This window comes from Polistes canadensis, unplaced genomic scaffold, assembly GCF_001313835.1.
Source record: "Polistes canadensis isolate GaletaPanama2010 unplaced genomic scaffold, ASM131383v1 scaffold_13, whole genome shotgun sequence".
NCBI classification, from domain to species: domain Eukaryota; kingdom Metazoa; phylum Arthropoda; class Insecta; order Hymenoptera; family Vespidae; genus Polistes; species Polistes canadensis.
In genome coordinates this window covers 1-13,897 of record NW_014569560.1, presented here as the reverse complement: position 1 = coordinate 13,897, position 13,897 = coordinate 1, and the positions used below count along the sequence as shown (strand labels likewise).

Sequence of the window (13,897 nt, the reverse complement as noted above, 5' to 3'; positions counted from 1 at the left end):
TGTGTTTGAGTGTGTAAATGAACTGGGTGCGTTAATCGATGAATTAAGAGTTTGTATTCAAAATTTATTATAGACATATACAATATTTACCTGTAATTCTATTTCTCAAATAGTAGTACGACTTTTTGAAAGTACTACTTATTTCAATGAATAACTGTATCTTCAAGAAATTTTATTAATTGACTCCTTAGGAGAAATCTTTGTTATATGGAAAATGCAATACACATCTTCCAATAATACAATTACGATAACAATATATTTTCATCTAGTCTTAGAATTGGTTTTAGGACTGGCTGAACTTGTGGATATTCCAAAGAGTTCGCGCGTCTTTTATGTTTAATTAATTTTATTGAGTAGGCAACTATTTATGAAAAGCACATACGTGAAATTTTTAATATCGAGATTATGTTTTGATATTAAACTGATTAATGGTGTTTTAATCTATTTACAAAAAGAAAAGTGGAGCTTTTAATATATTGATAAAATAAACATTTTTATTTATTTGTTGGACATATGCAGAGAATTGGAAAAAAGAACTAATATTTCATAAATGATTATTATTTAAAATCGTATGAAAACATGGTATATTGCAAATTGAAAACGAAAAAAATGAACAATCTGATTTAGTGTAAAAATATGTATTCTGGATCAGATTTAAAAATATTTGGCTCTGTAGCCAAAAGACATGTAACATATTTTTATGACGAAAGAATGAACCAAATTTGTGCTTGGTTGTAGAGATATATATGTATAGATATACACACATATATACATACACACACAGGATCACATTATAGCAGTAAAAAGAATTAAGCATTTCTGACGGGTACAAATAGGATAAGATAACTTTCTCTTTGTTTTTCTCAAGAAGTTAAAATATATATATAAATATGGATTTGACATTCGATTCACATAATTCAGGGGTGTGATTGTAATATATATTTTAATATTTCATATTTTATATTTTACATTTCTGCTATTTTAATTTTTTTTAAGTTTCATTTTTACACGTGATAAAAAAAGAAATATACGTAATATGAAATAATTACGTAAATCTTACGTTATATTTATGTTATATTTAAATTAAGAACTGATAAATAACAAATGCAAATTTTCAAATTTGGCGACTGTGCTAATATTTTTTTCATTTATATTTAGAAAATCAGTACTAGATACACGACTTTAAACAGAGTACCTTACATAAAAATTAGAAAAATACATCGCTCTTACTGCATTTTGAAGTAATCAAAACGCGTCACTTCTATTTTATATTACAGAAAATCATTCTTCGATAGCAGTCGAGAGCCAATTCATTTTTATATCTGACGTTAGAAAAAGAAAACTATTTACTTTGTGCAATCTTGTTTCAATGTTGCGGTAAAAATGAGTGAAATAAAAAATCTAGTATTAATAAAAATAATTTTATTTGTGCAATCACTCTAACGAATAATAAACATAGTTTATATATATGTATATGTAATATAATTTATTTATATTTATTAATACTTTAGTCGTATCGATGCATACAAAAATGCCAATGATTTTTTTAATCTCATACATAGTGAAAGTTAAGTTAAGACTTTGTCGCTACACTTAATTAGTATTTTATTATCGATAATACATTTTTACCATACACAAAGTTCCTGTAGATCCATAGAAGTTTTTCATCCTTGTAACATACACGTTGGAAAATAATAAATCGTAACATTGAAACAACAAGCTGCCTTTGGGACTAGGCATATAAATGATACCAAAAAGTTTTTTATGATATCATAGACAAAAAAAAGTATTTAAATTTAATAACAACTATTTACTAGTGCAGATTATTATATTGATTAGATATTAATTGTTGCATTGTTTTGTAAAATCATGGCCATTGAAAACGTGATGTAATATATAAACATATATATAGGTAAGATCATGTTGTATTCTACATTTTCGTTAATGAAAGGAACATACCCAACATAAATTAAGTTCTATGTCATCTAAAAGGAACGTATATTAACACATTAGATGATTCTAGGCATATATGTATATGATGACTTTACTGCTGTGTATCCTATAATGTAATTTGTAAATATGTCGTGATTGTGTCATTTTTCCTTTGATTAAGTTCAGTGTAAAAAAAAAAGCAAAAGTAAATTGAGTCCATCGCCATTTAAAAACATGACATAAAGAACCAATGGAAAAACAGTTCAAATATAGCACACATATCATTTCATTATGTTTCCCACATTAATTAAATTTGCATTGACCCTCGTACATGTTATAATTCTAACCTAGACTTTATCAATAGAAATTATTACTTGATTATTAGTAGATCAATCAAGTAATAATTAGAAAAAACAACTGTATGACAATTTCAATTTGTTTATTCGATTAAGAAACATTTTTATAAATAGATCTATTGAAAGTACATTTCATTCGAAAATGGTTTAATCATTCATAAATAATGAGAAACTTGACAAAGATGCACTTTCATTTAGTATAAATACTAAAGTTGAAATGAATACATTTTTAATTACATTTTGTTCGGATCTTCTAGGGCTAATTCCGGTTTATCATATCCTAATTCTTCTAGAGTATTAATACCCAATTCATCCATGGTAGGCTTTATCTCTTGAAGAATATATGGATAAATAGTATCGACATATGGACCGCATTTTTCTTTAACGGATTCCAAAAACCTAATAGCCAGGGCAAAATCATTTAATCGTCTACAAGCTCTCAACGCTGCACAGATAATTTTGGGTTCAGGTACCATGTCCATACCTAAAGTTAAAGTAAATATAACAGAATAACTTTTAATAGCAAGCAGCGAATAACCATTAGAGATATAACATAGTTCAATTTAAACGATATAAAAATCATTTCAATTAGATTACGATAGAAGAATTGTAAATACAACAAATGCTTGTTGTGTTAACGAGTAACAATGTTATACCCCATATAACTTGTAATTGATTGAGAGATTACGCAGGAAATGACATAATTAATACGTTAATTATAAATAAGAATCTATTCATAAATCTAGTAATATAAATCAAATGTATAACATTATTAAACAAAACTATTGAGCTTTACTAAAATAACAGAAATTGTAAGTTATCGTTGAAGAAGATTCATGACAAGAACTTTAGATTTAATGAAAAATTAAAACAATTAAAATATTTGTAATATAATGTAACAAAATAATGAGACGAAAAGATAAAATTGTTAATGTCAAATCATTACCAGCCAAATCGTTCATAGCTTTACGAGCCTCCCAGCCGTCGATATCAGGCCGATTGAAATATTTTTCATATCGTGCATCGAATTCTTCATCGGTTTCGGTCGTGTGAGAATTTCTCAAGGATTGTGTGCCGATAATCGTTGCACGAGGTATCGTTGCGTTCCTTAAGGAAGATCCAACGCGTCCTGCCACGATACGCAACATTTTTCTAACAAATTATTTCCAATTTTAACGAGAGTTTACGACGAAATAACTTTGCACCCTTGGACAGAATCGTCTATTGCGTAAACCCAAAAAATATCGGTCAGAAGCTGAACTGTTTGACGCTTGCGTGGTAATGACATAACTTTCAACATACCTGAATTCTTAAATATTTTCTATACCAACTCAATATTTGTCATTTGGTTTTTAAATTTAAAAAATATAATATTTATATCGAGTACTTTTAATACTACGTATTACGATATTCATTCATTTCATTCATAAAATATTTGAAATAAAGGTTATCGTCTAATATATTACTTTTGTTGGCTCGTTTTTAAAATGAATGGACCAATCGTTTGAAAGATATATAAGAATGAAATTCATGTCTCATTCTCACGTGTATGTGTATGTATATGGTATTTGACATATTTTATATGCGTGGTTAAAAACTCTGAAATTTAATTTAAAGTTCTTGTGATTTGTTATTGATACAGAAAACACTTTCACTACAATTATATAAAAAATATATGAAAATATTTTAATTAAATCTGTCGAATAACCTCATGTAATCCTTTAATTTTATGTATGATAAAAATAATTTTCAAGATTATAAATACTTATAAGAATATTTATATGTAAGTATAGTAGATTTGAAAATTTGATAAAATATATATAATTAGATTTTAAAAATATGTATATTATGTGATCATAGATTTGTTGATCTTATAATATTATCGATATCAAATTCTTAAAGAGCATGCAGTGGTTAATTGACTCTAAGTATGTTATTGTGTCGTTTATGTGGTACATACCTGCAAGACGGAAGGCTTAAAAATATATTTGAAGATTCTACAGATCTTAAACAAAAGATAATAGATACGTTACCAATTAATGTATGTACAGGTATACTCCTATTTATATTTCCCCATAAAATATTCTTAAATTCTAATTAACTATTTCAGTCTCAACAGTCTTAACTATTTGGGACTCAAACGGTTAAATATGAAAGCATACGTATATGAAAATTGAAAGATCATTATTTGTTTATTTTTATTTTTCAGATATCTTCACTAGACAATGGTTCAAAGTTTATATGTTTGTCCTGTCACGATAAAGTTATTCTTTATCATAAATTTATTCAAGAAGTTTTAAAATACGAGAAAGAATTAGATAATGAAGAAAATCATTGTTACGATTTAATAAACAACAAAAAAGAACAAACAGACATATTCGCAAAGATTTATGGCGATACTGTATGCGTGTGCCCAAATTGTAATATCGATTTAATGATATTATTAGTTAGTAATCCACAAAACTGTGATTATAGTTTTCAAATATCTCTAGCAATCGTTGGTCATTCCGATAAAATTTATTCTATGAAAGAGCAGAATTTACAAGTCTTTGAAAAACCTGTAGCACTTAATATCAAACAAGATAATGTAAACTCGCAAAACTATAACAAATCTAAAGCACATATGAGCGAAGAAAGTATTGAAATAAAAAACAATAATCGTAAGAGTACGTTGACGTACAATATGTTTGGTAAAGAAAATTCTTTAAATAGAAAAGATGTTAAGAAAAAATTGAAGAGAAATATAGAATATAAAGAAACTTTAAATCCTGTTAAAATTGATAAATTAGAAGTAATTAACGAACAGTATCCTGAACTTGTAAATGGTAAAGGTACAAATACATTAGTAAAGCTGGAATCTAATGATAATATTCCATGGTTCAATAGAGAAGACGATTACAACTCGATTATTAATCAACAACATGAAAAAATCATTAATAACGAGGATATCATAATGGAAGACAACGATAATATAAAATCTTCACCAAAAATAGTATGCAATTTATGCGGTGCTCAATATTTTTGTCAATCGAAATATGAATTTCATATGGAAAGACATAAATTAAATTGTATGGATAAATATATATGCATCGTTTGTAGAAAAGAAGCGTGTAATGAAAATTTGTTGTGGGATCATTATTATTACACGCATAAAAGTTCGCAACATTTTATTTGCATGGAATGCAATAAATTATTTTCCAAATATACGAAATTAAAGGGACATCAAAAGAAACACAACCATTTGAATTTTCAAGAAATTCATGTAGATACCGTTAATGACGATTTAGACATTGATAATACACAAGAAGAATTGTCGGAACAAACGCAAGGAAAAACATTTACTAATTGCAATCTATGTGGAAAATTAATTTTTGATTTAGATCCGGATGCTATCAACGATCTAGTAACTTGCTCTACTTGCGAAGATTCGACTCTTTCTTTAGTTGTAGATGGAAATGAAGCTAAAGTAATATCGCCTCGTCAATATCATTGTTCCAAATGTCCCAAACACTTTGTGCGCAAGGAAAGATTGGAATTTCATGAAATGCGGCACAATGAAAATATGAAAGAATTTATTTGCAGTACTTGCGGTAAAGAATTTAGCGCAGAAAATTCATTATACGAACATTATCTTTTTGTACATAAGGGTGCAAGACCTTATATTTGTGAATTATGCGGTAAGTCTTTTCAATTAAAAGCACGTCTACGAGAGCATCATCGTACGCATACAGGTGAAAAACCGTTCCAATGCGACGTGTGCGAACAAAAATGTACGACTAAGAACGCATTAAGACTTCATAGGAAAATACACTTTTCTCATAATCGTTACATTTGTAATATATGTAATAAATCGTTTAGGAAAAAACAAAATATGAACGAACATTTAGAAAAACATTGGAAACACGATAAAAATATATTATTACCGAAGGTATTTACCTGTCCGATATGCATGGAAGGTTTCCCAACGTATAGAATGTTGAAATTTCATATGATAGAAAGTCACAAAATTAGTGATCAAGATCCGATTTTAATAGGACAAAAACCATTGTACGAATGTGAGGAATGTAACGAAAAGTTTAAACATCAAATGTCTTTAAAGGCGCACAAAGAACGAATACACGAAGGTAAAGTGGATCCCGTGTATCAATGTGATATCTGTAACATCTCTTACAAAGTTAAACAACTTTTAATAAATCATATAAGAAGCAAGCACAATGGCGAGAAAAGATATAAATGTGCTCAATGCGAGAAAGGTTTTAATGACACTAAATCTTTGTACAATCATGTTCTCCTACATACTGGTAAAAAACCGTTTGTTTGCGAATACTGCAATATGAGGTTTAGACGCAAAGATTCGAAGGATCATCATCAAAGAAAGCATACTGGTGAATTACCTTATCAGTGTCAGGATTGCGGAGAAAATTTTGCTACGTACAATTATCGATCAAAGCATCGTAAACAGCATCACGGCAAAGGCGATTTGGAATGTCCTGAATGTGGGGAAAAATGTAATGATCAACAAGAAATAAGAATTCATTTAAACAACCATTTAGGTGAAAAATTAAAACAATTGGAAAATGTCTAATGTCGTGATAATGTTAAATAAATGATGCATTTGATATCAAATGTAGTAATTTTTTGTATGTAAATATATGTATATAATTTTATATAATTTGATTTTGTTATTTACGTTAGATATATAATCGTTACTTTTGCATTGATTGTTTGAAAATAAAATTGAAATCTATTCTATAAAATTATTCTACAATATTCAATTATATACGTTTGTAATTCTTTTCTATTTTATAAACGTAGTTTATTTTGCTCGTTAAATATAAAACAGATTTTATACAAGATATAACAAGTCCTACATTCGATTATTACATTAACGATTTTATAAGAGAGTATATCTGCAATATATATACATAATACATTTTAATTAGCTTGTATTAAAATCATAATATAAAAATATCCATTTCCTAAAAATGTGTAAGATACACGTGGTTTGCAAGTTGTCAGCGACAATGCTGACAGATGAGAATCAGCACGTGGAAGTCTAACGAACGTCAAAGTTTAAATGGTTCCGCGTTCACAGTCGACGTTCGCACCCCATGCAAAAATCAGGTGGTTGTGTCTCTCAGCTGTATATAACCACCTTAACGTTTTCTATTAATAACATCGAATATACGAATAACCAATAATTGTAAAAAAAATGTTAATCATTGAAATAAATGCGAATAAATATCTCTGGATCTTATAATTGAGTTAAAAAAAAACGTCGTTTGTATAGTAAAATTCGAAAAATTGATAAAAAATAACGTGTCCAGGAACTACTTTCGTGCGGAGTAATATCAAAACGTGTACATGCACTTTGTCACGTCTATCCTCCTTTCTTGAAATAATTATTTTTCTTTTTACTATTTTAAAGTTATTAATGAAAACTTGAGGAATTTATAAATATTTTGGATTAAAGATTTCTTTCAAATTTACTTTTTTCTATTAAAATTATTGCAAAAAAAAGATTTTGCGTAGGGATCGTTGTCGGCGGATGCAAACATGACACCGTAAAACACGAACGCTCATTGGTTGAACGAAGCAGCGATTTACACGTACGCGCGAATATCAATGTATATCGAACGTATGGCCACTAACACGTTGCAATTTTCGTTCATAATACATGATCGTAATAATCGATATTGGAGCCTCGTGTCTTACAAAATTTCATAAATAAATTTATTTCGAATGTACTAACGTTTTAACAAAATATAATTTAAAATTATTATTCTAAGTATCAGATTCACGTTATTAATCGATAAATTAATCTTCCCGATGTCGCAAGTAAAGAATATTTTATAAACAAGGATCATCTACGATATCAACAGATTTCAATTCACTTTAAATTAGAAAAGAATTTTAATTTAAAAAAATAACAATAAAGGCATTAACGAAAGCCAAAATGATAATCTACGATAAATCAATCTTTCATATAAATAAGATATATGAATACTCTGATAAAAAAGCTAGCTCGCAAGGTTAGGAAGAAGAATTTTGTTAAGTAAAATGAAAGATAGAGGATCCAGTAGCGGTGAAGAATGAGTTTTTTCGAGTAAAGGAAAGATATGAAAGATAAATGAAAGATAAAAGACAAACGATCAAAGATATTTAAGCACTTATTGTATAAAAAGAATGAAATAAAATAAATAAAATATAAAATAGGCGATGCGTGTAATAAAGGATAAAAGGGGAGAAAATAATATGATAGATACGGCCCTGGTTACCGTGGATCGGCACAGGGGACAAGGAGGAAAAGGGAAACGAGTTCGCACGCACACAGAGTAGTGCGCGGGGGGCCCGAGCTAACTCATCCGCCGGCTTTCAACAAGAACGCGTCGAAGAGACGTAGACATATACAATATCGTGCTTTTAACGTCCCGTTTTCATCGGCTTGATACGAAATATAAATTACACGCGCAAATATATTTATTATTTATCTTTTATTCGGTGCCCAAAGAGATTCGATAACTTAATTGTGGAGAGATGGCCGGGGAAAAACGTAGTCAGGAACATGAAGATACTATGCTATCTCAAACGACAATCCTGGTTGACATCGAGGGTACAACGACGAGCATAAGCTTCGTGAAGGTAACAAAGGCCATGGCCGTGTGGCGTTCTTGAACGCGCCCTAACAAAGTTCCTCCCGTTTAACCGTTTTTAATATTAACTTTTATCTCATCCTTCATATTGTTATTATTATTGCGAAATGGGCTGAATAACGAATGAAATAACAAAATGGAGAATCCCTTTGTCAATTCTTGAAAATATTTTTCTTTAGAATTATGGGAATATAAAAAGCCCTTAGTTAATCTTTTCTCCCCAACGTTTCTTGGATATTTCTCACGCGTTTCCATTCGTTCGTTCCTTCGTTTATTCATTCGTTCGTTTGTTCGTTGGTTGGAAGGGTAGTGTACGATGCCGGCGACAACGAACTTTACGTTTCCCTGCATATTTCTTGGAAATTGTCGAAAAAGAAATTCCCCTTGGAAATTTATCCTTTCGTAATCGATACCAATAATACCTTTATTCCTTTCGCGCTACAATATTTCTTACGTTAGTTTTTTTAGTTTCTCTTTTGAAAATTTTCGATAGAGAGAAGAGCCCTCACCTTTTTTTTTTTGCACTATCCGGTTTTTATTCATTCTTCTCTTTTCTTCTCTTTCCTCTTCTTTTTTCTTTTCTCTTTTCTCTTTTATTCTCTCGCTGTTCATTGTTAAAATGCGTATCAATATTCCTAAATAAATTTCGCGGCAAATTTCTATTGATGTTGAAAACAATTTTTTTTTTACTTTTTCATACACATATATATATATATGCATTATNATGTATATATATATTTATTATGTGTACAATGAACGGCGTAATTATTTCATGGTATTGCTGTTTTTTTCGTTTCTTTTTTTTTTAATTTATTTTATTTACAGTTTGTTTTTTTGTACTGTTTATTGTAGATTTTTTTTTCCAGAACCCGAATTGAAACAAACAACGATTATTAGTTTAAATATGATTGTTTCTAATCTTCCTCTTATTATTTTTTATATATTTTTTTTTTTTTAAGTCTTTTTATATTTGATATTCTTTTTTAGGAAACTTTATTTCCTTATGTGAGAGCCAATTTAAAAAAATACCTTTCAGAGTGTTGGGATAATGAGAAGTTCAAAGAAGTTTATAATAAATTGAAAGAACAGGTAAATATTATTAACAATTATTGAAATTTAGGAATTGATATTGTATAATATACTTAATTAAATTAACCAACATTTAATATTTATTTTTGATATATGTTATTTATAATAGAAATTTGGTATGATACCCTTTGTTAGCAGTTTTTGTAAAATGGTTTACAAGCAGCCAATAGTACGATAGGATAGAGGCAGCTGTTGTATTACTAAAAGTTTTACTTGAAGACTCTTTGTCTTTTAGAATTCGCCTAACTTTGATATATCATATATCAAAATTTTTTTTTATTAAAGACGTAAATATATTGTATTTATATATCAGAGTTTTTTGATTTTTTAATTCTCATATTATTTATATTGATTATAAGAAGTTAAATAATTAATTTCTATACAATATCATTATTTGTATAATTACTTATAAAATGTATTAAAGAATGAATAATATTTGTAACGAAGTTTTAGTATTTTTTATGAATTTAATGTTGATGAATTCCAAAGAATAGTCTTATATTTTTTAATGATAAATTAATTTTTATCTTTTTGTCAACATTTTATTGTGAAGAAATTACACTTCTGTAGAGTCGACATTTCCACTTTATTCACAAACAAAGTGAAATTTAATAAGATTTTGTATTTTAGGCTAAGAAAGATGAAGAAGACAAAGTTGAAGGTTTTGTTTCGATTACTGGTAGTAATGTAGAAGAAGAACAAGAATCATTAATAAAAAATATCCTCTGGCAAATGGACAATGATCGTAAAACAAATTCGCTTAAACAATTGCAAGGTAACATGTGGCATGATGCTTATAAAACAGGAATCATAAAAGGAAGGTAAGATTCATTTTTTTTTTTTTATTATAATTGTAATTCAATATATTATCGCCATTTGTACTCCGATGATTTTAATACAATTTTTGTATAGGGTTTACGACGATGTACCCAAGTCATTGGAATTGTGGGTTAACAATGGAAAAAAAATATATGTCTATTCGAGTGGGAGTGTAGAGTCACAAAAATTACATTTTGGCCATTCCGAGCATGGCGATTTACTAAAGTATTTCAGTGGATTCTTTGACACAGAAGTAGGAGCTAAACAAGAGTGCAACAGTTACAAGAATATTTTAACGAAACTAGGAGAAAAAGCGAATAATGTAATATTTCTCACGGATGTTGTAAAAGAAGCTGCAGCTGCTAAAGAAGCAGGCATACTACCGATTATAGTTACGCGCGAAGGTAATGCTGCTTTGACAGATGAAGAAGCGATTGCTTATATGACTATTAAGTCTTTCTTAGATTTAACATTTCAAACATCAACGAAGCGCCAGAAACTAAATCCCACGGAAGTGGAGAAAAAAGATGAATCTGTAAATCCAAACAGCAGTGAGCCAATGGATACTTCAGAGGATGTAGAAATCCCGGTTGAAAATGCAAAAGAAATCGAAAAGACAGAAATAACTAAAAGTCCTCAACCCGAACAAGAAATAAAAACCAAGACTGATGAAACAGATCAAACCCAGAAAGATGAAAGTGAAATTATGAAAGATGTAAAAGATGTAAAAGATATAACTGTAACAAGTGCGAAACCTGACGAAAAAGAACAATCTGTAACTAAACAACCGGAAACTCCAACTAAAGTTGGAGCTACTTCAGTTGCAGATGATGCTATGGCGGCAACCAAAAGCGAGCCTGTATCAAAACCAGAGACTGACGATAAAAAGTTCACAAAGTCTGAGACTGTAGTTCAAAATGAAACTACCAATGCAGTAAAAGATAACAAAACCAGGGAGGAAAGCGTTTCTGAGAAACCTGCAGAAACTGAAACAAAAGTAGAGGGATCAACAAGCAGAAAAAATACTAATTCCAGCACAACTGAAGCAAATTCCGCCGAAGGGGAAACAATATCAAAAACGACTACACAAATATCTTCGGAGATAGAGAATGCACCTTTATCCGATGCTACTAAAACCGATGATGTTATTGCAAAAATAAGTACGAAAGAAGCAAATGCAGAAACAGAAGATAAAAATAATGATACTAAGAAAGATTCGAAAGATCAAGAAAGTAACGTTGCAGTGGAGAAAAGTAAAGATGGTGATGCAAAAGTAGAAAACCAGGAAGAATCAAAAAATAGAGAAACAAAGGAAAATGCAGACGTAAAAGCATCTTTACCTAAAGCAGAAAAACATACTGAAAGTGCTGAATCGATAGAACAAGAATCAAGCAAAGAATCCGTGAAAGAAGAAACTGTGTCGGATGAAGTGAAAGATAAAAGTACAGTGGAATCAGAGAAGAAAAAATTAAATGGAACAACACAAAATGGAGACGATGTGCCAGTGTCGGATGAAAATTTACACAGAAATGGACTGAACGAGGGATCATCGAGCGAACAACTCACATTGACAAGCAGTGAGGAAAAACCTGCACAAAATGGTGAGCCTGAGAGTTCTACAGATACTAGTGCAGAATCTATAAAAGTAAAAAAAGTCGTTGATTCTGCCGTAGCAGATGGTGCAGGTGAACCTGACGTTGTTCCCCCTGTAGTTGTAGCAGCGACTTCTTAATCTTGTTCTAATACATTTTAAGAAGTCCATACATAACCCCATTTCCTAGTACTTATCTGCAGGTATAAACTGAAAAGTTGGCTCCCTACATCTTACATAAATCGTACGATGTTTAAAATATAAGATGTTAATTTAAGATAGAAGTCATAGAAACATCATTTCTTTGATAAGTGGGGCAAGGAAAATAATGTAAAGTCTTTACAGTGTATTACAAATTCGATTATCTTTCAATTATATTGATTATTTCTTTTCTCTTTTTTTGTCCTCATTATAATCTATGGATATTCAAAATTGGAATAATTCGGAATATTTAATTACTTTATTCCAAAACGTAATTTATAAAATATCTTATTAATATATTTGTAATATTTTTTTGATATTCATACAGATATAAAACTAAATTATTCTTATTATTGATTAGTAACATTTGATGTAATATGAATTATTTTTTTCTTTCAAGCGGCCTAAAGGTAATCGAATATGTAATTCACTATATTTGGTTTATGGCTACTTTGTTTTATTTTAACCAACTATGACACATTCAATCTTATATATATATATATATATATATATATATATATATACATAAAAATATATATATTGCCTAAAAAAACCAAACGTCATGACATGCAGCTGATAGAATAAGATATTTCATGATAGTTGGAATGTACTGTAATATGTATTCTGTGCCAAATGAATGAATTCGTCACTTCAGAATATTTTCCAGTGTTTAATTAATGTAATGTTGAAATATCTGATTAATATTTTTATTTTACTGCAATCTCTCCAAAACATTTGGATTAAGAATTATTGTAAGACTGAATTGGTAATACCTCGAAACAGTCGCTGGCTTTAGATTATATGACAATGCAATATATTTCTTGCATAAAATGTACTTAATCCCTACAAAATGAGGAAAAACACAGTGAACTTTGAATCATAAAAATTAGACTGCACATGGACAAGCTGTAATTTGCGATAGATTTTATATACGCAGTATTTTGTTATATTGTATCTTAAATTTTTCTTTTTCTTTTTTTTCCCCTGAGTAAAGACCATGATAGAAATATCCAGAAACATATCAAAAATATTTTTCGAAGAATAACAATTTTTGCTAGAAGTTCGCCGATATTGTTAATGATACTTTTTTTTCTTTTTTTGATTGCTCTTACATTTGTGACTTCATTTAAATTTACTTTAATGCTATTAAATAATAATTTTAAACAAAGATCTTTCCAAGTGAGAAACATTAAACCTAATCAAACATTTTTTTTTAATTTTTTAACAACTTCACTTTTTATTTTTTTTTTTTTTTT

At 29.0% G+C, this 13,897-nt stretch overlaps 3 protein-coding genes across 4 annotated transcripts; 2 read left to right on the top strand and 1 right to left on the bottom strand.

Moving 5' to 3' along the window:
- Window positions 1-2,354: 2,354 nt before the first annotated feature.
- On the bottom strand, window positions 2,355-3,509 carry LOC106793330 (cytochrome c oxidase subunit 5A, mitochondrial; the record flags this gene model as incomplete). The annotated part of the gene is given in 2 exon segments (XM_014760175.1): window positions 2,355-2,772; window positions 3,235-3,509. Coding segments are annotated over 2 exon segments (453 nt in total). The 3' UTR covers window positions 2,355-2,521.
- Window positions 3,510-3,619: 110 nt separating this feature from the next.
- On the top strand, window positions 3,620-6,963 carry LOC106793326 (zinc finger protein 431-like). 2 transcript variants are annotated; one of them, XM_014760159.1, is made up of 3 exons: window positions 3,620-4,071; window positions 4,149-4,329; window positions 4,498-6,963. In XM_014760159.1, exons 2-3 carry the CDS (start codon window positions 4,219-4,221, stop codon window positions 6,871-6,873), a joined length of 2,487 nt encoding a protein of 828 aa, XP_014615645.1. In that variant the 5' UTR covers window positions 3,620-4,071; window positions 4,149-4,218; the 3' UTR covers window positions 6,874-6,963. The 2 variants fall into 2 exon arrangements, with proteins under 2 accessions (XP_014615645.1, XP_014615646.1); XM_014760160.1 differs by having other exon boundaries at window positions 4,149-4,339; window positions 4,498-6,962.
- Window positions 6,964-8,612: 1,649 nt separating this feature from the next.
- On the top strand, window positions 8,613-12,943 carry LOC106793399 (enolase-phosphatase E1). The gene is made up of 4 exons (XM_014760295.1): window positions 8,613-8,930; window positions 9,929-10,030; window positions 10,661-10,851; window positions 10,943-12,943. Exons 1-4 carry the CDS (start codon window positions 8,826-8,828, stop codon window positions 12,579-12,581), a joined length of 2,037 nt encoding a protein of 678 aa, XP_014615781.1. The 5' UTR covers window positions 8,613-8,825; the 3' UTR covers window positions 12,582-12,943.
- Window positions 12,944-13,897: the final 954 nt, after the last annotated feature.